Source organism: Labrus bergylta, chromosome 19, assembly GCF_963930695.1.
Source record: "Labrus bergylta chromosome 19, fLabBer1.1, whole genome shotgun sequence".
Taxonomy (NCBI): Eukaryota; Metazoa; Chordata; class Actinopteri; order Labriformes; family Labridae; genus Labrus; species Labrus bergylta.
Window position 1 is genome coordinate 12557907 of NC_089213.1, and position 27773 is coordinate 12585679.

Consider the following 27773-nt stretch of genomic DNA (forward strand, 5'->3'; position numbering starts at 1 on the left):
AATTGCGAAAACGGCCACATGGTACTCAGTGAGAGAGTTGAGGTAGGTGAGCTCCACGCTGTTCTCCGTGCCCTGCACCACCTGGAACACATATCAAATCAACACGCTTTAAAGATCTCCGAGTGTGCATTATCTCACGTATCATCTGCAGCGTGATGCTACATGATGCTGGATAGAAACTTCAGAGTGAAGTCGTTTTAGGCTCAGGAGCTTCTCTTCTGACACCACGGTTATTAAAAAGTCACTTTAATGAGCTCTGATTTGGTGCCGTTAGTCACTTTGTTGAGTATCAGAAAACATCCTAAAAGCTTCTGTTTGTTACTCTGTGCATGCAGCACATGTTGCTGCAGGCGTTCCTCTCTCCTCCAAAGAGGTTTAAATCGACTGTAACTGGATCAGATCAGCTTTGATGAAACCTTCAGTTTTCCTTGTGGGGTCGTTCCAGCCGAGAGTCGTAATAAACATCAAAGGGGAAGTGGATAAAAATAAGATGGGACTGTATAAACATGAATATGACGGCGCTGCTTGAGTTTAAAATGTGTGGCGACTGCACAGGTCGTCACGTTGCAGAAGGTGTGCTGTTGCAGTTTACCTGAAAATTAACTTTAGATGTTTAATCAGCTGCAGGTTTATCAGGTTGACTCGGCTGGAATTAATTCAAACTATACAGATTTATGAAAATATTTGTTCCACAGCGTGACGGAGAAGTTTGGTTGGATCCTGACGTTATTATTGATTCTGTAGAGCCGTTTCCTTTCATGATGGAAATCACTCTGAGATATTAAAAGAGTTTAATCATATCCCATCCCAGCAGACTTTAATCATATCCCATCATAATGTTAGTATTTCAGTATTTTTATGGGGGGACAAAGTTGCACCAAATCCTCCTGACATGACGGTTAAGCCTCTCAGGGTGTTTTCTTGTAAACAGTCTTAGAAAGGTGATGATTTTTATTTTCTCGAAGATTCATGAAGTGAACTGTTGTACCACTCTGAATCTAATCTAGCATTTTTACTCGGCCTTGTTTCGGTCTCAGATTGGGCCGAATCTGGATTTCCACAACTTAGAGGCTATTTTTCCATGTCATCCCTGCAGAAGGAAAACGCCTCTTTCTAAAAGAACAAATCACTTTTATCCCCCGATTACGATCGCAAACTTCTCGGTGTTATGTTCTGAGTGAGTGACACGCCCCCTAAACACAAGATGATGATGTCTTAGTGATATTTATGGTCTTGGTCTTGCCCTGCCTTTGACTTTGATTAACGATGAGACTTAAAATAAAGTCATTTTAAGAGAATAACAACAACAACAACAAACGGCAGAAGCAAAGACGGTTTCAGGATAATGTAAAGTTATAAATTGTTTTTTCAGGTACCTTTTCTTCCGGCGCTCCTCCGCTGGCCGGGTAATACACCACGCGGTATTTCTCCACCTGGCCTGGCGCGTGGGTCCACGTCACCCGGAAACTGCGAGCTGTGATCTCAGATGTTTTGATGTCGCGGGGCGGAGCCACAGCCGAGGGGGGAGGGGCAGGTTCTCCGCCTCCTGTACAAGAAACGAAGCGTGAGATAAATATACGACATGCTTTTTCAATTTCCTGCTGGATTCACAGAAAAGCTGCCGGGTTAACTGTACGGGAATACAGACTTCAGACGAGATCTCCGCTATCACATTTAAAAGAAACAGCTCAACATGATTGGTTATTGACTATGATTCACAGTGGGAGCTGCGTGCGAGCTGCATGTGAGCCACTGCTTCACCTCTGATCTGTTTGTCGAGCTGATCCACTCGGTCGCAGACGGTCTTGGTGAGGCCCTCCACGATGTTGCTCATCACACTGAAGTCTGCCACGTTGTAGACGTGAGTTTCCTCGGGAGGCGAGGCGATGGCCTTCAGCTCATTCTCGTCGGCGTTTTTCACACCTGGAGGCGAGAGAGAAGTGAGAGGTGACCAAACCCTCCTGATTTGAGATTGAGCTCCATATTTAAGTTTAAGATCGACTGATGAACTTTAGAGTGATGTCGTTAGTCTAGTTGTTGATGTGAGGCGTACCGATGGCGAACAATTCGATCCCGGCTTCCCTCAGGCTCTGGGCGGGGGGGATCACGTCGTCCTGAGACTTCCCGTCAGTGATGAGGATTCCAATCTTTGGAACGCCAGCTCTGGATCCGGACTCGGGTTTGAAACTGTTCTCCAGGATGAAGGTCAGAGCCAGACCTGGAGACACAAACACACACGGAGAGAGAAACATGACCATGCAAGAATCCTCCTTCTGTTGTTTGACGTCTCGCTGCAGCACAACATCACTTCAACATATATAAACTAATAAACTAATAATTCAAAGATGTGTGTTGTGTGTGTTGCTGTTGAAGAGAGGATTGATTGTTCCAGTGTTTCCTGCAGCGCTGCATAGTTACTGAAAGACGGCCGCCTTAACAACACACACCCTCTGCCTTAACTACCGATGTAGAAACATTGATTAAATCCTCCAAAATCAATGTCATGATGGTTTCAAAGTGGAAAAAAGTCCAGAACCTTTTAATTTTCAAGGCTTAATTAACTTCTTACTCCGTCAATGTTGCCGTGAGGAGCTTGTGGAAGTTTAAGCGAACTGCTCCGACCTTCTGACTCATCGTTTGGTCTCATCAGCTTAAAGCTCATGAATGTTTGAACACTAAATTGACCTGCGAGGAACTGAAGTGGATTTAATAAGCTGATGTCGAGGACTGGCGGCCCTCCAAGTCTTCCCCTGAGCGTTATCTGTGTGTGTTAACGGAGGGACGCTGTGTGTCGACCTCACCTGTCAGAGTGTTTCCTCCTTTATACGGCAGGTTCTTCACAGCGTCGATCACAGCCTCTTTGGTGGTGTGAGCGTTAAGATGCCACTCGATCCGAGGGTCTCCGCTGTACTGAGCCAAGCCTGCAAACAATCAGACGGAGGGGAGACGTTAAATCCAGTTCACAAATATCCCGCCGGATGTGTTTGGTAGCTTTAGGAACTCACAATACAATAAAGAACCTAAAATAAAAACAGGAATAAATCCACCCGTACCAATCCTGGTCTGGTCAAACTCCACGTTGAAGGCCCTGACCAGGTTTTCCAGGAAGGTCCGGACGAGCCTGAAGTTGATGCGGCCGATACTCCAGGAGCCGTCCACCAGAATGACGATGTCGGAAATGGCCGACGTCTTGCACATAAACTCTTCAGCTGCAGAGAAACACAAACAAAAAGACATGAAAAACGTATTTTCTGAAACACGTCTGGCCCCTAGTGGTCAGTTTGAGAACAGTTTTAATCTGTTGAGGAAATTAAACTGTAATAAATGAAGATAATCATCAGTACCTCAAAAGACTTATATCTGTGACTGTGATGGCCTAAAACTCCTGATTTACAGCAATTAAAAAAACTATTTTAAATTGCAAGTATTGACATTGAGGCTTTTCCTTGTTTTCTTTTATTTACTTCTAAATCCCACCACATGCGTGTTCTGTTTTGCAGAGGCGTCTGAATAAACGGAAAGCTGCTGCAAACTATGTTTTTATGTTCGTTATAATCAATGATTTTTAATTTAACATGTGTTGAACTGCTTCAAACCACCACAAGAATCTCTTCTGCTGTGGACTGAACCCACCTGAGTGACATTTGACCTTTGAGCAGGAAGTTAAATACATGATTTGGGTTAGAGGAAGGGGCAGGGCACAGACCCTGGCTACAAATGATGTCACCAGCATCCAGCACAACACCAGCGCCCGTCGCCGAGGTATTTTGGCTTCACTTTAGTACAAGAGGCAGAGATGTGTTTTCGATCTTTATAGACAGTCAAAAGTAGGAGTTTAGTTTACTAGAAGACTCCTGGGTGTGAACCTAAGACATAAAAAAGAAGAAGAGGCGAATCTGCGTGAGAGCTTGGTGCCCTGAAACCGTTCCTTAAATAATCAGATTTAGAAAACAGAAAAAAAACAGAGTCAAGCCGCCGCGAGGCAAAAACAAGACAATGGATTATCTTCACACTGGATTAAGCAAAAACTGTTAAGAGTAACCACTTTAGTGTTAGGCAGACAAATGAGCATCAGACACAGATTTTCAACGAGAATAAATGTGACACATAGTTGGCACAGAGCTGTCATGATGAGTACATGCGAGACGCTCACTCTGCAGCCGCCAGCACACATCTTCTTATCCTGCAGATTTCCTTCAGGTTACAGCATGTTTCAAAATCTGTGTGTGTGTGTGTGTGTGTGTGTGTGTGTGTGTGTGTGTGTGTGTGTGTCTGTGTGTGCATTCTTTAGCAGTCATTTCATTCGTCATTGACAGGAGCTCAGAAGTGTATCACTCCTACAAGTCTCTACAGTGTTGGTATTTGAACCTCCTCCTCATCCTCAGACAGGAGTCTCAGCTAACACGACTTCATCAGTGACACAATAAAGACGCACGATTACCGCAGCGCTGTGCACAGAACGAGCCTGCAGTCTGCTCTTAATTAAGTGATAGAGAAAGTCTGTCTTTGCGGGATTCTCAGCGGAATAACACAACAACAGTAAGAGTTATAATAACATTTATGAACTTGTATCAGTGTTTGCATTTTAAATGTGAAGAATGCCATCGTTGGGCTTCAAAACACCTCATTAGAAACCTTTTAATGACATTTTCCCTGCTCATCTTGAAGCAAAGCAACGGCGGGAACACTTGTTTGATCGTATCTATTTTTCCCTATTTATTTTATTTGACACATGCAGCCTCACTCCTCAGGTGCTCCCAGATGTTTTTCCCCAGATGTGTGCAGGCGCTTTTGGAGCAGCCAAGCCTATTAGACGCATCTCTGAGTGATAGGGCCCCTGTAGGAGCCATGTTTAGGAAATGCAAACACAAATTGTTCCTGCAGGTGTCGCCTTTAGGTTAAGGTGAAACTCTACATAGGTAGGAACTATCACTGGGGTGTCAGGTGTTGCTAGACGAGGAGCAATTTCAATTTTTTGACCGCTATACGCCACGTGAGGTAACAGGAGTGAATGTAAACGGAAATGTCTGGATTATTTTTTGAACATCTCCCATGTGACATCAATCGAGACAACGATGGAATGAAAAATAAATATTCCTAAATAAAGAAGATATTGGACTGTCTTATTTAAAATTCTTACGCTCAGGAGCGAAGCCGGCAAGCTCGTTAATTAATAGGCTAGATTAGCCCGTCTATGTAGCCCCTTGGTGGCTTTAAGTTTTAGGCTTAGCCGCTATACCCCCAATTTCTACATGCTCCGTGCTCGGTCCGTCAGCACCACGGTTTTGCTCTGTCGGATGGCGTGAGTGCTGCCGCACTGGATCCGTTTAAAGAGCGTGAGAGCAGCTGAGCAGCTGTACACACATCACAGGAGAACTACAAGATCACAGGAGAACTACAAGATCACAGAAGAACTACAAGATCACAGGAGAACTACAAGATCACAGGAGAACTACAAGATCACGCGAAAAAAAAAAAAAAAAACAACGTTCCAACAACATGTTGCTTTGTCTTTCAGATGATGAGTTTTGGTTCATCCGGTGCCTGTTTTGACGTCATGTTGATAAATTGATGGAAAATACGATCAGGAGTCTGTATGTTCTGTTTTATTTTGAAATTGACCGGACGCTCTGTGCGTTTCCTTGTCTGATTTCCTGTCGAGTTCATTATATTCTGTTCAACTTGACACGTGCTTGCAGTGAGGTCCGTCGAAAATAGACTCCCAGTGTACGTGATATGGAGCAGATTGTAGGGGCGCTGCTGGCTCGCTCTGGAGACGGACTGTGGCGCTTGCTGTGTAAACACAATAATTGACTAGAGTTGAAGCGAACGGCGGCGTAGTGCGTGGCGCTGACGGACCGCTGCACGCACAGAGTATGTGGAAAATGGGGGTTAGAGAGCTTTACTGCTGTGTGCTGCTGCTTTCCACAAACATGAAACATCCTGACTGTTTGAAAAAGTGAACAGTTTAAAGAACAGAAAAAAATTAAGTTTAAAGAGACCAACAGTTAGAGAAAGAATCGAACAAGGACACGATCCGACGTATTGTACGTTCTGTCGAAACAAAGAAGTCTGCAGGTTTTCATCTATGTATTCATGTCTGAACTGCACAAAGGTGATTCAATTTAATTATAATGATTTCTTTATGGAGACAGGATCTAAAAAGATCCAAGAAAAGAAAGACAGGATTATTTTTCAGGAAGAGACGTCGAAGGGCAAAACAGAGCGAGTGCCAAGAGAGAAGAGGACGAGCTTCCTGCTTAATATCACGTCTGGGAAATGAGAGAGAGAGAGCGAGAGCGAGAGCGAGAGAGAGAGCGAGAGAGAGAGAGAGAGAGAGAGAGAGAGAGAGAGAGAGAGGTGTAACAGGTCCTTTCATAAGGTTGAACATACAGGCATGACTCCATTGCAGTGAACAATGATGCTTCTTTTAGCTTCATCTTTCCCTTCTCTTTTGTTTTCTTTTCGATTCACTGACTTCGCTTTCCGGGTTCTTTTCTCTTCTATGAGGCTGACTGCTGCTCTAAATACTAATTACACAAGAGCAAAATCAAAACAAGATGGGACAGGATGATGAGAACGTACAAATGTGTTGTAAAGGAGAGAAGATGAAAGAGGAATTGACAGAAATCAAGGAAATGCTCCTTGTAATTTTAGTATTATTTAAAGGTCACATATTCTGTAAAATCCTCTTTACCATGTTTCTCTAACTCTAATATGTGTCTCTAGTCTGTCGTCAAACCCCCAGTGATGAGAAAAGTCAATCCTCTCTGTCTTCTGCCTGCTTCACTTTTCAGAAAATTTGTGCTCCCAGTGATTTTCCCTTCATGACATCACAAAGGGCAGTAACCCCTCCCCCTGGTGGGTGACACTCCCACAGCTAGGTGTTTGTTCTGCCTCTGAGTCTGCCTTCTCACTGTAAACAATAGGACATGGAGCGAGAAAGCCAGAGACACCCAAGTCCTTCCAGAGAGGGGGCGTGGTCAGACACAGCTCATTTACATTTAAAGGTACAGACACAGAAACAGCCTGTTCTGAGCAGGGCTAAAATAGAGGGGTTTATAGGCATGATCAAAAACAAGATCACAGTGGATTTAGAACAAGATACTTCACAGACATGTTTTGAGGAGCTCTGAGACTTATTTAAACTGGTTAATGAGGAGGAGAATATTTGACCTTTAAAGTCTGTGTTGTAACCATTCATGACTTGTGTTGGATTTCCTTTAAGCTTTGAAATAAGTCTATTTCTCACCTGCTGAAATCTGAAATAACCAAAAATAAAAACAAGGAAAACTCAACAGAAAACAGAAACACTGATCCCCCCTTGCAGGGAGAGCAGCTTCGTCATGCTCCGAATTCCCGCTGTTGTTCTCTTTGATGAGAAAACGTCCCTGATATGATCTGAAACGTCTCGATGTGACACTGTGTGGATCGATGCTCAAAGCTGTGACCGAATGGGAGGTAGAAGTCAATAGTCTCAGCCGTGACCGACTGATGTGAAACTTTCATTTGATTACAGTAAAAGCTAACGGTTCAGCCTGTCCACCATGACGCTGTGGTAAAAAGTGTCTTCTGCAGGGAGAGGGCGGAGTCTTAAAGACAGAAGAAGAAGAGGACGAGGATAAAGGGAAGGAGGTCACAGAAACAAATAAAAAGGGAACTTTTCTGACAGATTTCTGGAGAAGGTCACTTCACCCTGAGGCAGAGAGTTTCTCTCCACAGGTCAGAATCCGTATGATGCCGTAAAAGGGTCAAGAGAGCGAAGCAGAGGATGTGACCTCGGGGTCAGAGAAGTGTAAACAATATTATAATGAGGCCTTGGTGTTTACTGACGGCCTCTTACATATTCATGTCTGCAATCAGGACGAACAGGACGATACAGGCTGCGCTCAGGGTGAGTGTTTGAAACGTTTTCTTTAGTCAACAGGAAAAGTATTTATCGTCTCTTCATCTGAAACTTTCATGAACTGAAGGTACCAGTTTCACATTAACAGGGCAAAAATTAGGGCTGCTCGCAAAAATCATCATCTCGATTATTTAGATCACGATTATTAAACACGATGACTCGTCGATTGTACAAACATTTCCTGCGGCCCAGATTGGAGTCCAGCCTGTGGCTCCTTTCCCGCAAATCATTCCCCACTCTCTCTCTCCCTAATTTCCAACTCTATCCACTATCCTATCTCTCAATTAAAGGCACAAAAAGCCTAAAAATAAATCTTTAAATGAAAAAACAAAAACAAAAAAGAAATAGTCTAATACTGGAGTCTAGGCTTTTCTGCTTTTGTTACTGTGGTGTTAAATCAGTTATCGATATTGTCAGCTTTTTAACAGAATCTGTCTAAGGTTAAAACTCCGGTATGGTGATGACTCTTCAGCCCATAATTGTGTGAGGACCCCCTCTGTCACATTGCATTATGGGAAACGACCTGTCAGCAGACGGGGGTAATTATCACGCTAGTTGCAGAATGATTTAACAAAGGTCGTTAAGTTTTACATTTTCTTTTTGCAAAATGCAAAAAATGCAAATAATGCTCTCTTAATTTCAAGTTTGGGATAAAAACAAGCGAGAATGTAAAAACAACCACGTCTCTGCTCTTCGCTGAGTCCAGCAGAGAGAGCGAGGTCAAAGCTAAGCTTACTCCTCCTCCTCAAGGCAACAAGGTAAGAGCTGCAACTGCAAGGCCAACCAATACCTGCAGTGTTAAAGGTGAGCGTTCACACCTGAGGGCTTTGTGTGAGGGATTTATCTACGCTCGGTTTAAAGGTCGACTGCCTCTAAATCCAACTCTGTGCAACCGCACGACAGATTGTGAAACATTTCCAGGTCGGCTCCTGTGGATTCCACGTTTTCATCCATGTGGAAGGTTTCACAGGTAGAGCAGGCGGCCGGCTTCTTCAACACACCTGCATGATATACAAGAGGCGGATACCTCCGTGTAAACGACTCTGGATTTCAGCTTTTTAACATCAATTAAAGATGTTCAAAAGGAGAACACACCGTCTTTCCTTTGTCTCCTTGATGGCAGATCCAGGCTTTCTACACTCAGACATGATGACACAGAGGCCGATCTGCACTTTAATGACAGTGAACGCACTCTCTCCCGTCATCCAGGTCGCATCAACGACCAGCAGCACATTCTTCAAAGTGTTTGTTGAAGCACGTGTTCAGAAAAGAGGGTAGGAGTTTATCACTTTCAAACTGTGACATCAACAGAAATATGGAAATCTGAACAGGAAATGAACTCTCTCATGAGCTGTCACGAGGAGGCCCTGGAGCAAAGCACGGAGCTCTCGTTTGCACCGAGGTCGCCTCTGTGGCACCGAGTGTGCTGCTCCCAGGAGCTGGAACGTCTGACAGTATAAATGTGAAGCAGGGGCTGTGCAGTAAACAAGCACGCTCAGCACAAAGAAAATAAAGGCTGCACATAAATAATAACTGTCACATGCACAGTCTGCAGGAATAAATGTTGCAATGCCACAGATCTAAATTTAGTCGCTCTGAACAGTCAACAGTAAATATTCTGCACATTAAACCTCCATCAGACACAAATTCATCCTGTTTGGATCGTGCTTTTGTTTTGTGGTTGAGTCAAGTTCAGCCTGTGGAGAGGAACAAGCAGACGCTCCGGTGCAAAATGCTGAAAATAAGGTTGTTCAAGTTTAAATACTTTACTACTTTTCGATCCTTCACCGCCCAATCAAAATCTAGGAGGGGCAGGACTTCTGCTTTCATCTTTGTCACCAACAATGGCGGAGGAGACCCTCGTCTGACCCGTGTTTTGGAGGGAACAGTTTCCAGTTGTAGAGCTGCTGCTGATGTCAGGACACGGCTCCTTTAACACCGTCTTCATGTTTTCTTGGTGATACTTCTTTGAATTAAAGTAAATATTAAAATCACGGATTGATCTGTGTACATCGTGAAGATGGAGGTAACTGAGTTATAAACTGCAGGAGATGAATGCCCCTCATCAAAGTCTAAATAAATCAGAACAAGGTCAGAGAAGCTCGTGAATCAAAGCTCATTTCAGCCGAGTCTCAGATGAAGAAATGAACGGCCTCAGTGCAGAAGAAGAAATATGGCTGTCTCTACATTTCTCTGGGCAGCAGTCTGCAGAGTTTCTATACGAGAGCCACTTTTCTAATTTCTCCCTCCTTATCTCATTCATAGTATGATAGCAGCCAAACAGTTTCTCTCCATTAGGCTCATTGAACTCAGTCTCCAGGACTTTTCTACAGCCTCCACCCACTGATGCTGTTACCCTGTAAAGTCTCAGCCAGGTGAAGCTCACTGAAGAAGTCGGCTTTCATGTTTCCGGTTTGTGAAGTGTCAGGAAACCTGAATGCATCAAGAGAGCAAGAGTCCAAAGCCGCTACGCATTAATGTCATGTCATTTTAAGTCAAAGGAATCATCCTCCAGCATACATATAAAGATCTGAAGGAGATAACTGTTCAGGGAAATGTCCTTCTGACTGTTTAAAGGTTTAAATCACTGCTGCAAAGAAGGGTTAGGGTAACGTCCTAATTTGCCCAAAATGTCCTCCTTAAAAGTGTTTTTTATTCACCAGCTTTCTGCATCTCTGAGAACTTTACAGACAGCCTCATCCTTCAGCAGCCGCCGTCTGGCTGGTATGACTTGCAGCTCATTTTGTGCTTATTGAATTATTAGATAATTGGTGTCCTCATGCTCACGTGGCGTGTTCTGAGCTTCTGGTGAGAATCATTTACCGTCCTCGGCACCCTCGCATCTTGTAGACTTGCCAATCTATGTACACATTACCCGGTGCAAATATGCAGCTGATATGAGGACGCCATAAACAAAGTGATTCCATGTAGTTTTGTGACATTGAATTAAGCAGTGACTACAGTATGTTATTCTTCTTTTCTCTAGTCCAGGGATGCCGTATCCGGCCGGACAGCAGGTTTCATCCGGCCCGCGAGACGTTTTGGGAAGAAGGAGGAAATGTATTGAAAAATATTTTGAGATTTTTTTATAAATTAAATATTTGTAATACGTATTTTCCCACGAATTGTATTAAAACCTATGTAAAATGAGCAACGTGAAGGTTGATATCATGATACAAATATTAATTAAACGGGGCACTTTGAACTATCTTCTCAGCAGGGACTATCATAAAAAAGAGGAGTGGCCGAGCGCACGAGCCACTTCTGCATTATGTGCCATGTGTTGAGTTATAGTGATGTCTGCAAAATTAGTCCGGCCCACTTGAGGCCTCATTTGAACAAATCCGGCCACGACCCAATAGAACTTTGACACCCCTGCTGTAGTCCCTCAATCAAACAACTTTTATATGCGAGGGGAGGAGTCAGCCGGCCGTCCCGGCGATATAAACAAAATTAAGATAGGACTCGGAAAGCATCACAGTCAGTGGGACTCGGGTGTCACACCCATTGTAGACAGTCATGACTCACAGAGTTATTTTCAGAGGATATACTTGATTTCTATTATATCTGAAAAATCGCATATAAACCCTAACTGCCTCATCTTCAGCACACGGGACAACTACACAGCTGTTAGCGAGTTCTTGTTGGCAATACTTTCACAGATACGTGGATCACACTGCAATCGACACCGAGCTGTATCTGTATGTGTGTGTGTGTGTGTGTGTGTGTGTGTGTGTGTGTGTGAGAAAGTGAGACACAAGAGAAGTAAAAGGAGAGAAAAAGATAGTGATGTTCTTTAAAGAGCGCTCTCACAAAACGGAAAAAAAAGAACGAACACCAAAAAGTGATTCTGAAACTCTTCAAAAAGGCTTAAAATAAGAAAATCGTTCACAACTTTTTGGAGATTAATTCCCCCTGTGATCATCGAGTCCATCTTCTTTGTTTTTAAAATATTAAAGTATGAAATCAAGCGTTGTGGCTTAGGATGTTCTCACTCCTGTAGATCGTTTGCTCTGGTCTGAATCATCGACCTGTTTGTTCCATTTCTGCATAACTACCTCCAGTTTGGTCTGTGTTCACACGGGGATATTTACAAGAGAAGCTAAATGTGTGATGAGCGAGGAAACTGCTCTCTGATTGGTCTGAATTTATTGTGTTAAAAGTCCCTGAAGTAAACAAAGACTAGCTGCCTCCTGATTGGCTGTGGCTGCTCCAAAGACTCTTCACAGTGTCTAATTGAAAAGACGAGGACACGGACTGATGTCGGCTCTGCTCATCAGTTTTTATATTGTTTGTATTTATCACTGAAGGTAAACGAGACAGTTTGGAAATAATATGTTGTTGACAGTTCAGGAGAAGGACCTCGTTAATCCTCCAGATCCAGCTCATCCACCCAAAAAGCTCCATCAAGTCTGCCTGTGGTCTTTAACACGTTCAGTGATGATGAGCAGAAAGCCCACGGTGGTTACTTCCTGCAGGTCGGATCGAGGTCGCTGCATGTTCTTAGTACAAACTAAAAGTGGAGTGAGACCCTCCTTTTGAGGCGGTCTCTGTACGGTTGTTTGGTCCACAGCAGGGTTTGATATATACATCTTTCACATCTGCACAAAGGGACCACACTAACTTGGTAAACGGACATGACAGGCAGACACTACATTTAAGCCACACTGTGAGCCTGCATCAATACAAATATGAATAACAAGATTCATCAACCAGACTAGCGAGGGTGTCGTTAAACGGTGTAGCCGGCTAATCGTGCACTTCCCTAGCATTAATTAGTGGTTACCAACTGTTTTCTTTTCAGTCAACAAACAGAGCAGTGTTCATTTCCATGCAGCTGGCTTCATCCTGTAACCCTGCTCTTTGTCTCCCCATCAGTCTCCCTGCATCTTTTCATTCCTCTGATATAAACGAGGTTGTCACTGTGTCAAATAGAAGCTGATGGAGCTTCAGCGCCGCCTCGCCTCCATTACTGAGCAGCCAACCACCCAGCCCCCCCCCCACCTCACACGCTCTCTCCCTCAGATCTCACTAAATCAACATCCTGTCTCCTCTGTGGCCTTCGCAGCGCTCTGCACACACGATTTATCGGTTAATCATTCATCTTTATTTGTGGCTCAGCAGACTGACATCACATTGAGTTGCTGTTTGTAAATGCTGATGTGTCCCTGTTCTTCACCTGGAGCCTGTTGAAGGTCAGGAGCGTGTCAGGATCTTTGTCTGTCTGCTCAGGGTTTACAAGTTTACGGTCCCTAAATCAGCTTTTATTAACACGATATAAAAAAGGTGTTTGTGTTCCTTTAGAGGAGAAATAATAACAGAAACAAACACTAGCTTTATATTCGCAACTACTGAAGTTGTGTTGCTAGAAAAGCGTCGCCTGTAAAACCGTTGTTTTCCTTTGCTACAGCGGGTTTGCCGGGCGCTCTTCTCTGCTCCTGTACGACAAGTTTCCCCCCCTTTTTTGACACGCACACAATTTTAAACATTTTCAACTTCACAGCTGAAGACGAGGAGTCGAAGCAGCCAATCAAATATATTAGACCCTGCCTCTCGCCCAATGACCGCTGGGGTCAGCTCCAGACCCACATGACCCTGAACAGGAAAAGGAAAAGCGGTATAGATGATGTCTCTGAGCAACCTTCAAAGACATCGGACTAAAACATGTATTCTTTCATATTACAACTTGTGATAGTTAATAGTCTAGAGAAGCTGCAGAGTGACGTTTGTGAAATGTGGAGTGTAATCCATTTTTAATGAACATTTTCATGAGCATGATTTTAGCGCCCGCAGTCTGACTGACGCCTCGCTCTCCCACATTAAGACTGCACAGCCGACGAGAAAGCATCCTGATTATAAACACAGGAATGTAAACCAGAGCTCTTAACAAAGAGGAGAGAAACCACGGCAAAGCAAAACTACCTCTGGATAAATATCGGTTAGAAAAGTACACAAGTCATTCTCTGCATAGTTGTGGGGAAAGTCTGGTCATGGAATTGTGGGACTCAATTAAAAGTTAAACGTTTTGGGACTTTATTTCCTTTTCCTTTCAAACGGACACTTCGTGAAGCAAAACTGTGATTTCCTTTTGACCTGCGTGCCGTGCCTCTTCTGACACCGCTTTCTTACTTTGGTGGAACCGAGTTAAGAATTAGATGTCACTCTTAAACACACGCACTGCTCCTGCAATCGGGGAATTTTATCAGACCTGGACCCCTGAGACATTTGACATTGCGGAGAGGCATTCTTTTTCACTGACAAATAAAGATTATTTTAAATGTAAATGTAAATGTGCACTAACATTAGCACAACAATGCAGAGCACAGGTGATTGCAGTTTTAGGAAAGGACATTTTTTTTCCGTTGCTTGTGCTTCATGGTGCTTAATTATTGTGCGTTCTAATTGACTAACTTCATGCGAGAGCGAGTGGAGGGGGGGTTGGAGGTGTGTCTCTGGAGGAGAGCGGAGGCTTCAGTATGGGGGAGGTGTAACCAAACATAAGTTTGTTTTGGTTTAATGCTGGTGCTCCAGGGCGACATCTACTGGATCTAAAATTCGCACATCCGTCCTTCAAGTTACCATCGTCGTTTTCACAGTTTGTTCAATGTTTTAACTTGTGAGCTGTGGGATACTCCTGATTTTCCCCCAGGGGATGAATCAAGTATCTATCTATCGATCCATGTAATTATGACAGGAGCAAGAAAGAAGTCAGGGGATGGGAATAAAAGAGCAAGAAAGTCTTTCAGGTTGGCGGAGGGAGGGAAATGGAGGATCAAACACACCCAATCTTTACCCAGAGTTTAATCCCATGTGAAACTAAGTCACTGTTAATATTGAGTGTATATTTAACTGACACCTGCCTGCATAAAAAAAAAATACAAATCAATATTTAGCTTCTGTGGAGTCCTGTATTGGATTTAGATTATGTTGTCAGAAAAACATCTGAACTTTCACCATCAACACCTCAGTCTGATTTGCGAAGACATTTGAGGTTCAGGAATGTAAGAACACACGCATACCTGTGCTAATTATGTGCACAGGTGAGTAGACTTTAGCAACAAGCCGGCCATGTGATGTAAGTCAGAGCAACGGCAATGAGACAGCTACAAACAGCACGTCGTCTTTCAGACCGATCAGTGAACCGTGCCCTGGAAATATTTGGAATCCAATCAGGTAAGATCACAAATCAGGATATTCTGAAAGAGTGAAATAATGAAGACGGGGCTCGGTGTGTTTTTAGAAGACTGTAATGTTACATGTGCGAGTCCACACCTGCCCGCCTGCCTGCCTGCCTGCCTGTCGCTCGGCTGCCAAAAAGGTGCCCTGAGATGTAACGCTGAAGGAAACTGAGACTTTAAAAACCTGGAAAAGATCAACGCATAGCGAACATCTTGAAATCTTCCTGCAGATTCTTGTTTGAGCAACGAAGCAAAAAGAGCCTGAAAGAAATGAGTGATATATGATGACCGGAGTCCTGCAGTCAGTCAGTGATGTAACTGCTGTTAAGAAATATGCTTTAAAGGTCACATATTCTCCTACTCACAGAAGTCTCAGAGCTCCCCAAAACATGTGTGTGAAGTCTCTTGCTCTAAATCCACTCTGATCCTATATTTGATCGAGCCTTTAAAACTTGAGGACTTGTTAAACTGGTCACCACTGGACTCCTTTCTAACCGCTGAGAATTCAAACTTATGACAGCTGCACGTTTCTATAAGGAGAAACTTGTAGCTACCTTTCAGGTTTTTCAATTTGAGCAGAGTTTTCCTTAAAGAAATGAGCCGGAGAGGCTGCCAGCTTTGTGAGTAAGAGAGCTGTAAGTACTTGGCCTGCAGAGACAAGCGCGCAGGAAAGCAGACGTACACAACAACACCGTCAGACGTACAAGCAGCCGGATCTGCAGACTGACAGCCATGATGTCAGGAAGGCAGCTGTTAAAAGTCTGATCAGCAGCAGAAGGAACAGGCCTGTGAGGCGATAACTGCGGTATTCAGCAAGTGTGGGCACGGAGCGGACCGTCAGCTATGAGCGAGGAACAGCAGAGTGAGAAAAGGTGAAGCTGAGAGGACGGGACAGAAGAAGGAGAGAGGTGGAGAGATGGTGCTGAGACACAGCTCAAAATCAACTCAGACAAGTTAAGGAATAAAGGGACAGCAGGAAACATGATGACATTCATTATGATTCACATCTATTCAAAAAAACGTTCTATATTTTTAATCGATTATACTCCTCATACTCAGAGGGAGTCCATGTGTCTGCATGGTAGAAGAAGGGCGCACTCACACAAGGACCAGTTACCCCGTACTGTGCTGAAGCTAGATTGATTGAATCGATTTCATCATCACGTCGCCTCAGCTGTGCCAGACATATCTGAACTTATTCCGTTTACCGAGTTAAATAAATGTCTACATGTTGTGATCGATAACTTCATACATGATTTAATAAGAAGGGGAGAAAGAGAGATGAAAAATAAATCAAAGCGTGGCCAAAGAGCGTAATCACAGGAAGTAACACAATAATAAAAAAAGTCTTCGAAGAGAGCGAGAGAGAGAGCTGATGAAAAAACAGAGCTGGAGGGGATGATGATGAGCTTTTGATGGAAGTGTGTGTGTGTGTTTTTATAAGACAAGTGAAAAAGGTGAGGGTGAAGTGAGGTGGAGTCATATTAAAAAACTCAAAGTGTTTCATCATTGGTTGGCTCCTCTCTCCTCCATCTGTCCTGTTTAGCCTTCGGCTAGTCGGAGTTATTTGGAGAAGTAGCAGGTGACTCTCTCACACACACACACACACACACACACACACACACACACACACCTTATACAGTTATCTATATTATCTAGACAGGTTTCATCAGTCATGTTGGTTTGACTGACAGTTTTTCTAACACTAATTATATTTTTATTAACTAAACTATGTGTTTCTAGTCCGACTATAAATCCCCCAATCATGAGAAAAGTCCATCCTCTCCGTCTTTTGCCTGCTCCACTTTCCAGAAAATGTGTGCTCAAACAGGCCATTTGGAGATTTTCCCTTCATGACATCACAAAGGGCAGTAACCCCTCCCCCAGGTGGGTGACACTCCCACAGCTAGGTGTTTGTTCTTCCCTCTGAGTCTGCCTTCTCACTGTAAACAATAGGGCATGGAGCGAGAAAGCCCGAAACACCCAAGCCCTTCATGGTCAGAAACAGCTCATTTACATTTAAAGGTACAGACACAGAAACAGCCTGTTCAAATCAAATACAGGATCAGAGTGGATTTAGAACAAGAAACTTCACACACATGTCTTTGGGAGCTGTGAGACTTATGACCGTTAGAGCTTTAACTTTATGACAATCTGCTGTTCTTCATGTTTTACACGATAACATGAGCAACAACGGCACTTCTGTTTCTGCTATTTGACTATTTGTGCATTGTAACCTGTGGGTTATGTTTTCCTTTTTATAGTTTCCATACTCCTGCAGCTGCGTAGCACGAACATTTTCCCACTTTAGACTAACTAAAGGTAAATCACCTCTCACCATCTATATATGTGCAGGAGGAACACAGACTTTAAGGAGACGATGAGATCTGTTGACTGTGCTGAGAGTGCACAAGGGACGTCACTGCTCAAGATTAGATTTTATCACACATTGACCGTCAAAATAACCATTGATGTATTTATTTCTGTCGCTCTAAAGCGGTCAGTTCCTCTTCATGGATAACTCCTTGGTACAAACCATAGAAGTATATTTAAATTTGTTTGAAGAAAGGCCATTTGTTTCCACCATAGCTGAACATTTTCTCAATTTTCTGCCACTTTGGCCAAATGGCGAGTCGTCCTGCCAGAGCGAGCATCATGAAACGCCACGAGATCTTTGAAAAACATAACCAACTGTTACCATGTCGGCCGCAGACGGGCCCGCGGGGGGATTCTTCCCCGTCTTCTCTGGTGACAGCTTCTAAAGCTGAGATTCAACTCCATCCTCTGACTTTTCATTACATCACTCTTTACTTAATTTTAAACTAATATGAATAATTATAAATGGTTTATATTTCTCTCTCTTTATTTTGCACAGAAACACGAACGACAGAGTAACAGAAGTTTAATCCATGTTTCATTTCCTGTATCTGCTGTTTTGGTTAATTAAGACTTTATTAAAATCCAAACTTTCAATCTACCATAAGGGCCTTACTTTATTTCAAAGTAATCCAAACAGGAAGTAAATTAAGCTAAAACAGTTGATGTACAAAATCAAAGCTGAGTAATAACTGTTTGGATTGAATTTCCAAACATGCGATTAAAATGTGATAAATCGTGATATGAGTTACAGCATTTATTTATGAATGTGTATTTGTTCATTATCTCTTTATTAAAGGCACAAAAAGCCCAAAAATAAATCTTTAAAAAAAAAAAAAAAGTCGTGTTGGATTATTGTAACCACCTTAAAAAACTTTCAGATTTTGATCGTCGATATAAAAGTTCAAGTCAAACATTGAGAGCGTCGTTTGCAGAACACGTGCTTCCCTAAGCTTGTGTTTGTTAAAGTAAACACACATTAGGAATATTCTTTAACGGTTCAGCTTCACACAGAGTGACAGATAAAAGGAGGAAACAGAAGAAGACGGGCTGTAAGTAGTAATCATGCAACGCCAGAGAGGCAATAACGAGTCCCAAAAAGGACTTTTATGGACGTCTTGGCTGCAATTATCTCTGAGTTTTGGATCAGATCCCTTTGGACTTGCTGAAGATCTCCTCCCTCTATCTTTCTCTCCGACTCTCTCTCTCCCTGCCTCTTTCTCTCCCTCTTCCTCTCTCTTCCTCACTTTCTCCCTCTCTGATTATCTCTCCCTCCCTCCCTCGTCCTCACTCTCCCTCTCTCTCTCCTCCCTCCCTCTCCCTCTCTCTCTCACTTTCCCCCTCTCTCATTCTCTCTCCCTCGCCGTCCCCCTCCCTCTCCCTCCACCTCCCTCCCTCTCTCTCTCTACCTCTCCCTCTCTCTCTCCCTCCCTCCCTCTCCGCTCTGTTTTCACTCGTCTGGTGCAGCGAGTGCAAACTCTAGCACTCGATCTGAAACATCTGTCTTACTGTAAGTTTTCTACGGAGAAACAGCTGACATCAGAAAAGTGTCACTCAAACTCCCACGCTTTGAGACACCACAAACATCCGTACATAAAGGGAGAGAAGGGGGGGGGGTGTTCATAAGATTGTTTTTCTTTATGGAAGAAACGTTGAAATATTGCAATCATCAGGTTTCAGCGTTTGAACTTTAAATCTGACAACTGATCAACTTCCGAAACATCGAAAATTTAAGATTCTTACAGTGATCCGGTGACATCTTGTAATTTAAAATAATGCACAGCCACACAATATTACGTGTGGCTTTAGAATGATTCACTTGTGGTCACGAGATAATGGAGATCTGATAAAAACAAAGAATTTCCCTGAGATCAGCGTATTCTTAGTATTTGAGTTGTGCATTCTCAGCAGCTGAATTTAGTCGTCTCTTGCTTTGAAGACCGCTATGCCCTGAACCCCAGTAATTTATAGGACACTGTAATTCATCCCTGTATCAACATAAATCTAAATTAATTCAAACTGTTCCTGTGTGAGTTTGCAAGCGAACACATCTCATGTCGTTGCATTTTCCTTTTTTTTTTTTTTTTTTAAACCAGATGTCTTCAGAGACTCTGATTCTGAAGCATCTGCTATACAAGAAGCAGACGTAGCCTCCATATTTAATGTCTAAAACATGTATGAACAGCAGGGGGCGACTCCACCATTTAAAAAGAAGTTGATTTTTAAAAACCAGCAGATTTTTATTTTGAATGCCCCCCTCTCCATTCCCCCGCTGGCCTGCACTCACACTGCTCCAGGACTAACCGGGTCTGAGCACGGTTACCTCTGATACGTAAGGTCGTAATACAACACATGCATGACTTTACGTGATCATGTAACGTGATTAGTTTACAAGCTGGTGAAGTCCACACATTGGAGAACAACTCAGAGGACATGACAGCTACTTTATTAAGTTTGTGGTGTTATTTGAGGCATACGATCCAGGATTTCTCAAATAATGGAGGCAGGGATCGATAATACTTCATGTCCACGTTGTGTATCCGTGCTTGTGCTCGTCTAAGAGCAGCTGTGACAGGCTGAAGCATGCCTCTTTGAACCATGCCAGGGTAAAGTAAGTGTACGGCACGGAGTACACTCACTAGTCAAACAAACTCGACTTTGATGGTCAAACGTGCTTGGGCATGGTTCAGATTGTCGAGTGTGAGTTCGCCCTGCAGCATGTCCCTCTGTCAAAGTCTTCAGTAGTAAATGTCAAGATTACGGTATGTTTATGTTCGCAGTCCGTTCATTTTCCCACGGAGCCGTTACTCAAATAGGTTTAAGTTTAATGCTGCCACACTCCAACGATAGTTTAAAGATATCACACTTTGTCATTGGATGAAACTTCAGGAGGGATTAAAACGACCCCCGGGATATAAGAATGAAATTAGTCTACAGTCAGCTACGAGCAGAGAAAAACTCCTCACAATGAAGTGAAATCTCTAAATCACTACGAGCCTTTTTTAGTGCAAAAGGAAAGAGAGAAAAATCATCATAATCATTTAGAGGATCCAGTCTGTAATTATGGGGAGAAATCTGAAAATCTTTATTTGAAGTGAGGAGAGCGTTAACGTTGGGATGACAGTGTGAAGTTTGAATCTTATTTAGGAACAGAGACAAGAGGAGACGAGTCAACGAAGGTAAATCTAATAACACTGAAACAAGAAGGACCGGGGAGAAGTTTCTCCAGAATCAACGGGATGAGGCAGATTGAGATGCACTAATAGGAAGATTTAGAGAGACTTGATTTATTCCATTGTGACAGTTTTAAGAGCAGAAGCTGTAATTTGGGTTTGAGACGGCGGCTAAACGTCTGCCAAGAGTCCCATCTGCACCATCATTAACACCATTCCTCCTTTTTGAGGCTTCCAAACACAATGGCACTCACACAAAGCGACACGTCACACATTCAAGAGCTGCAAAGGAACGCCATCAGGTTCTTTGTCAACAACACACAGCAGAGTAAACATCCCCCTTTATGCTTAAAGGTTTTCACGACATGTTTATTGAATTCTGATTGGTTTGGCAGCCGACAGAAACACAAATACAGATATGATATGAATATGATGAGCACCAAACATGAGAGGCTTTTCAGCGCACACAGAAGAAAAACTTTTAAAAGAAACATTAATGGATACGTCATCGACATAAATTTCTCCGACACATGTAAGTGCAGCTCAGCAGCAGACGGACACACAGTGAAGAAAAAGGCTTACCTGTGTTGTTTCCATGTTTCCTGTTATTTCCTGCGGTGTGTGATTATGCACCTCAGCGTGCACCGCTTCAATCACGTTCACAATAATGATAATAGGTTTGTTTACAATTTTCAGCTCTGGATTCATTTCCTGATTGTTGCAGGCTCTCATTTGAATTCTCCACTTTTTTCAGCACTGCTTCATTTCCTCTTTCCAACGATTTTTTTCATCATCAAGGCTCCATGATAATCACTCTGTAAGGGCTGGAATAAAACACTCAGAAGGCCTTCTTCTGTCTTCAACCAGCGAGGACAGGAATCATTAAACGTTACAAAATGGTTTCCAAAAAGGACAGAGAGAGGAGGAGAACCGGCCTTTGATTTACGAGGTGAATCCAAATCCTTCCCTGGTGAATGCAGCCGTTTGTGAGGCCTCTTCAGCTCCTACTTACCTCGTTGTGACACCATTGTTCTTGTCCTCAATCAAAAGCTCGGTTTGAAAAGGTCAGGGTTTTAAAATGATGTCTTCGTATGTCGCTGTCAGAGCAGCCTTTTTTAAACTTTGAGTCGTGAGCAGCTCTTCTTCTTTGTCATTCTTCTCCTCGAAATAACATCTTCCTCGTCTTCTGACAGAGAGTGGATCTCGTATCCAGACACTCAGAGACTTGTACCAGACGTCTGAGTCCTTCTGTTCACCTGGTTTGCCTCCTGTCTGCCTGCGGTGGATCTTACCTTCTGAGATCTCGTTGTTCTCCAGGGTGACTTCGCCGCCTGGTGCCCTCTGAGACTGAACCATCTCCACGCCTGATCGCTGAGCTGGAAGGAGAGAAACACACGATTTGACAATCTACATTTATAAAAGATTGGGCCGGAAAGGAGAGGAGAAAGAAAAACAAGTCGGCCTGGATTTAAATCAAACCAGAGAAGAGAGAGGGCAAAGCTGCTCCAGAAAAGCAACAAAAACTAACATAAGTAAGAAAAGAAGCCAAGAAGAAAACAACATCAAAACCCTTATTAACTCTGATCAATTATGCACAGTGTGATTAAAGTCTAGCTCCTGGTGAGCCTGAGGATCTCAGTGAGTCGACACTGATGCTTCAGTTTAATTTATTAAGGCCAAGCCATCAATACTTCAAATCAGTCTTGCAGTCTGAGAGACACTGAATCACTTTTTCAGGACTGATCATTCAGCGATTCCCACAGAACGACGCCGTACCTGGACCGTGGAGTTGGCGGGGGTGGAGGTAGGAGGTAACCCTAACCCACTACTGGCGTGATTCATGGAATGCAGCCGATAATAGCGCCAAACAAATGTGCATAATTTGCTCGGTTTATGTGCTCCATCTCAAGGTCTAACTCTCAAAGCATACAGCTCTGATGATATTCACACACCCAAAAGGTCCGTGCTGTGTGTTTTGTGTCTTAATTTGCGTCTCTTCAGGGCTCTTATCAGGGTTTGATGCCAGACCATCGTGCATCCTCGTGCGTGGCGGCTCCAGAGCTTCTCCATCGATGCGGTTATTGTATGTACCCCCGGTTATTCTAATAACAGTCATGTCACAGTCATACTTGCAGACTTTATTTACAGAGCTTTTATTTTGAAGGTACACAGAGGTGGCATCTCTTATAAATACGGTGGCGCAGTTACTGCCAACTCTCAGCAGGTGTAATTTCTTCACTCTAAATGTGCGTGGCTGTTAGCGCTGGTGTTTGTGAACTAGACACGGTTTTTGGAGTGAGGCTGATTTGCAAAGTAAGGATACGTTTTTTTCCAAAATGACTGCGTGATGTAATATTTAAATACGCTTCAAGGTGCAGTTACCCGACCGCTTGTGTTTTGGAATCAGGCCTTAACAGCGCAGAAAAATGTCTGCTGCAGCTGCAGCAGAAGGCATAAGAAGCATTTTAACATGAGACTGTGGGGACGTACCAGCGGACTCTCTCTCTCTTTCTTTTATGGATAAAGCAGGTCGGGAAATAAACCCGGCGCCCGGCCCAAGTATCGTCTATGTGTGGGAAACACTGGATCTGGATCTTAAATATGACAACGACACAAGGCCTGTTTCTTGGTTTGACTTCCAGAAGAGTTTTTAGAAACCAACACGGCCTCAGAGAGTAAACAGCAGCGATGACTGCGGCTGTTTAAATGTCAAACAACGTCAGCCACATTTAGATTTATAATCGTCAGCATAGGAGAACATGCAATTGTGGATTCTGCAATACTGTGCAGCTCCTTTATGTTTGTCGAGCTGAAGGATATTCTGAGCACTGAATACATTTCTTGAGAAAACACAGCTTTAAAGGTTTATTTCTAATCTGTCTCTCATGGAGCACAGTGTGTAAAGCAAACATCAGCAGGTTGCGGAATGTCAGTGAATGAAACAAAGTAAACAACACATTTAGCTCTTTGTGCGTTCACAGCTGCAGCAGTGAGACTCTGCATGCTGCAGTTGTTGTTGTTTATGTTGGTTTCCCACTTTGCTGAACTTGTCTGGTCTTGTCTCACAAAACAGCAAAGCGGATCCAAATCTCAAAGTGCTGCTGTTAGGATCTCTACCAGATCTGATGTGAGAGTTTATTCGCAGCCACCACGATCAGTGATGTCACGGTGGCATCAGAGTCTATAGTGACATCAGTGATTGGAGCCAGGAGTGCAGACCCAGAGGTAAATAAGTTCTTTAGAAGTTCCAAAGAAAACTCTGGCAGATTCAGGATCCTGTTCTTAATCTGCAGAACTGTTCCCACCTGTGTTCTTAATTTAATGAATGTCAGGTCGGCAAAGGATGGAAGCTTGTGCCAGTTTTTCCTAATTAGCATTCTGCAGGTAAACGCCCCTTTGATACCTCAATAAGGGCATGAGTGTGCACAGAATTCACAGAGAAATGCCACAGTGTTAATAAAAGAGAAATTCAAATTCAAAACTGATAAAGCACTGTGTGTGCAACTTCCTGTGCGACTTCCTGTGCTTCTGCAGCCGGCCTCTAGTGGACACGTGAGGAACTGCAGGATTTTACACTTCAGCATCGACTTCATTTTTACAGCACTGGAGGTTGCTGATTGGCTGGAACACGTGACACACTTTGTTCTGTGTGTAGTTAGGTCATAAATGTTGTGAATAAGTTCTTATCAACATCAAGCAGAAACCTCCGGTGTTGAAAAATGAAGTCAATCATATTTAATGTCCGAAATGTTGTTTAATATGCTCCCGAGTGTTTGTAGAGTTTTTTTCCTTGCCCGTGGACTTAAACAACATATTTCTTCTTTAGAGATCAATTATATTATCACGTCTTAAAGCTACAGCGATACCATCTTAAATCATGCAGAGACATCAGAGATTAGACTCTTACCTTCATGTTTGGCATGAAGAGGTTTGCTCTGCTTTCCTCCACTCAGAGCAAAGATCTGAAAGTTGTATTCCTTAGACGAGTCAAAGTCGTTGATGACCAGCTTCGCGTCCTGCTTCAATAGCTGCACCTCCTTCTGCTCGCTGCCTGATCCAGAGAAAGTAAAAAACAAATATTCAGCAGTCTGGTTATAAAAGAGAATTTCTCTGTTTGAATCCTGATAACACGAGGGTGACATTTCTATGATTCACTTAAAAAGAGAGTCAGCAGCTTCTTCCATCAAAATAAAATACAGACTTCTCCTAAAGTAAAGTTGCTCCATCGTCCATTCTGGGCCTCAGTACATGTGTGGTGGTGACTGTGTCTGACCCTGTCCTCTGACTGGATTTTACTGTTCTGGTTTGTTCTGGTTGACTCGTGACGGTTCTGGGCAGGGAGCTGGTGTGTTTCCTCCAGCCAATGACAGCGCAGCAGGTGAGTTTAGGAGTGGATACAACTCAGTGATTGGACGTGATTCAAACTGGTGAATATGACAGATGTGGACGTAGCAGCAAAGAAGAGAAAATATGATCACAGTGAGGAGAAACACCAAGCGGATGGAGCTCGTTCTAAAACGAGGGTGAACCTTGTGTTGTCTTTTACCCGTGGACGTGGAGTTGGTCTGCTTCCTGTTGGACAGGCAGGTGACAAACACCGCCTGTTAGCTTGTGCTAGCGTGCGTTAGTTTGCAGTGTAGGTACAAGCAGTAAACATACACACTGCTTCCTGCAGGGGGCGAGGCTTCTGGGGGAGATGAGGAGTTTGAAGGTTATGTTTACAAACATTTCTACTGACTCCACCTTTAATTATTCAAAGAGGAGACAGGCAGACGCCATGAGTCCTCTGAAAAAGACTTCACAAAGAGCCAAACAAAATCTGATTCAGGACTATTTCTGCTCTATTTAGATTTGGGGACATGCAACAAAGAAACTTGAATTATTGGAAACAATTGGAAGGTCTTTTATTATTCGATTGTTCTGTTTTTCTTGCAGAATTCAAAACAGACATTTCAGAATAATTTCTACTGTTTGGCATCCTGAATGTGACAATCACTCTGCAAGCCAATTCAAAGATATCGGAGTAATCATTCAACGCCGTCTGAAAAACTGCCTCATCAGAAATAAAGCTCTTCAAACTCCACATCAACACTTTTTACCTCCTGATGGAGAAGCTGAAGCTGCTCACTGAACTCTTCTCATCCCCGTACAGACGGACAACAACACTCAGCTAAGGTCAAATAAAACACTTTATCTGAGAGAAATATTTATCTGTCGGACAAACGGGACGGGATTGTGGACTGAAGTCTTTTGAACAGCTGACCTGCAAACTCTGAAAGAACACGAAGATGATAAGAAGGAAAAGACAAAAAAAAAGACATGGACAGAAGAAGGAGATGGACGACGCTGCTGAGATGGAGAAAAAGAAAAGAGGACGTGTATACAAAGATTTAATAACATTTTTAAACATCATCCCTCCTGTGTTTGACAGAATTTGCATTTTCCACCTAGTGCATTTCTTTCTGAGCGCCAGCTGCTTTTGGCAATTGTTTCTAATGAGGAGAGAGCGTTTGCAGCTGCAGGCGGAAAAATTGGTTGCGTCAATGCTGACAAATGCACCGTCATTAACGACAGTGCAGCCCCCACCGTCACACACTGCACGCCACCTGAAATGTTTGCAAGCAACAATGAATTGAGGTGAATCTTCAAACTGTTGAGATACACAGACGAGGCTGGCGGCGCCACTTTTTAACATCTTTTGTCCGTTGTTAGCTCAAACATTTAAAGCAGACGATGGTTTCAATGTTTAAACTGGTCAGTAAGTAAAGCTTGTGGCGTGCTGCTTTGATTGAAGGACCCCTTAAATAAAGTCAACAAGTGACCAGCGGAGTCGGGCAGTGGGGCTTGCGTGATGCTGGAACTCTACAACTTTCCCCGTAGGCTAAGAGCTCGACTATCGTCCTGCAGCTAGAAGGAGAAACTCCACAAAGGGAAAACAGATGGGACTGCACGTTGCTGAGCACAGTTTAAACCTTCTCTCTCTCTCTCTGAGTGACCCCCTCCCCAAAAACAGACTGCCTCTTATATATATCGGCGAGACCTACTGGTGGATTTTAGGGTTACTCTGATCCCTGAGTTGAGAAAGATGAAGTTCCTCCAGCGGTCATTTGTCCCCGGGTAAAGAATCTGCAGCTTTGAAGCTTCATTTGAGTTTAAATGTTTTTAGTTTTACATCTGTAAAAGATAAATTACACAAATCAAACTTTGTTAGCGTGGTGTCAGGAACTTTTTGTTCTGGGACACTTCAGCGTAACGTATGACGGCTGATGTGATTGACATCGCCAATCATGACCATCAGTTACGAGGTCTCTACTGTAATTACACAGGTGAGCTGTACACACACCTAATACACACCTGTGCTGGTGTTCGAATAGCCTCAAACTGCTCCACATATCTGAAAATGATCCCTTAAAACTGCAGGGTAAATAAAAGGAACATGGAGAAGTCCTGGAGCATCGCAGAGTGAGGAGAGAGAGAGAGATTAACTTTATTAACGCCCGAGGTGACCATGAGCTCATCACAGCAGCGAAGACCAAAGAGAAAACAAAGAACTGAGAACAGTTCAAACGTACAAACTGAGACTGTGGACAAAAATGAAGAAGAGAGAAAAGATATCAATCATCTGTAAAATGTGGATTCAGCGTCTAATCCTGCCAAACGGGCTTTTCTGTGGTCGCTGCAGCAGGTTCGGCGGCCAGTCAGCGGTTTACAGATCTAATGGAGAGTCTCACACATGAACACTTATCGATTAAAGTCCGACATTGTTTGAGGAGCACACGTAAATTCAAAATAAGATTTTTGTTGTGGAAGAAAAATGCTGATAACTTCTGTTTGTGTCATTAAATCAACGATGAGTCATTTTGATCTTTGCTGATAAAACAGAAAAATAAATAACATCTGTGGATCCGTGTGAACGGCAGTTATCAGTGGATTGTTTTCTTGTACAGGTGGCCTAAATAGACAAAGGACTTTTGCACTCTGTTTTGTAAAAGGTCGGAAATATTCTTGGCCCATTCATCTGTTTGTTTTTGCATCCTTGAAGTTCAACGGCAGTAGTTCAGTCTGTAGCGACTTGGGTTGAGATTCAGAATTCAAGTCCTGGTGTGGACCAAAATACAGAAGTTTGTCAGGTAGCTGGAG

At 43.2% G+C, this 27773-nt stretch overlaps 1 protein-coding gene across 1 annotated transcript in view; it reads right to left on the reverse strand.

Annotated features, from left to right (window-relative positions):
* The window catches only part of LOC109995678 (collagen alpha-1(XIV) chain-like), a 116304-nt gene that overhangs the window by 71218 nt on the left and 17313 nt on the right, over nt 1-27773 (reverse strand). Inside the window, exons 4-11 of the mRNA XM_065948004.1 lie at nt 24541-24684; nt 21926-22009; nt 3054-3209; nt 2802-2921; nt 2054-2218; nt 1762-1923; nt 1377-1546; nt 1-81 (exon numbers count right to left, since the gene is read on the reverse strand). The exon at nt 1-81 is cut by the window's left edge and continues 7 nt beyond it. Of these exons, the coding sequence (XP_065804076.1) occupies nt 1-81; nt 1377-1546; nt 1762-1923; nt 2054-2218; nt 2802-2921; nt 3054-3209; nt 21926-22009; nt 24541-24684 (1082 nt within the window). The remainder of the gene's footprint in view (nt 82-1376; nt 1547-1761; nt 1924-2053; nt 2219-2801; nt 2922-3053; nt 3210-21925; nt 22010-24540; nt 24685-27773) is intronic.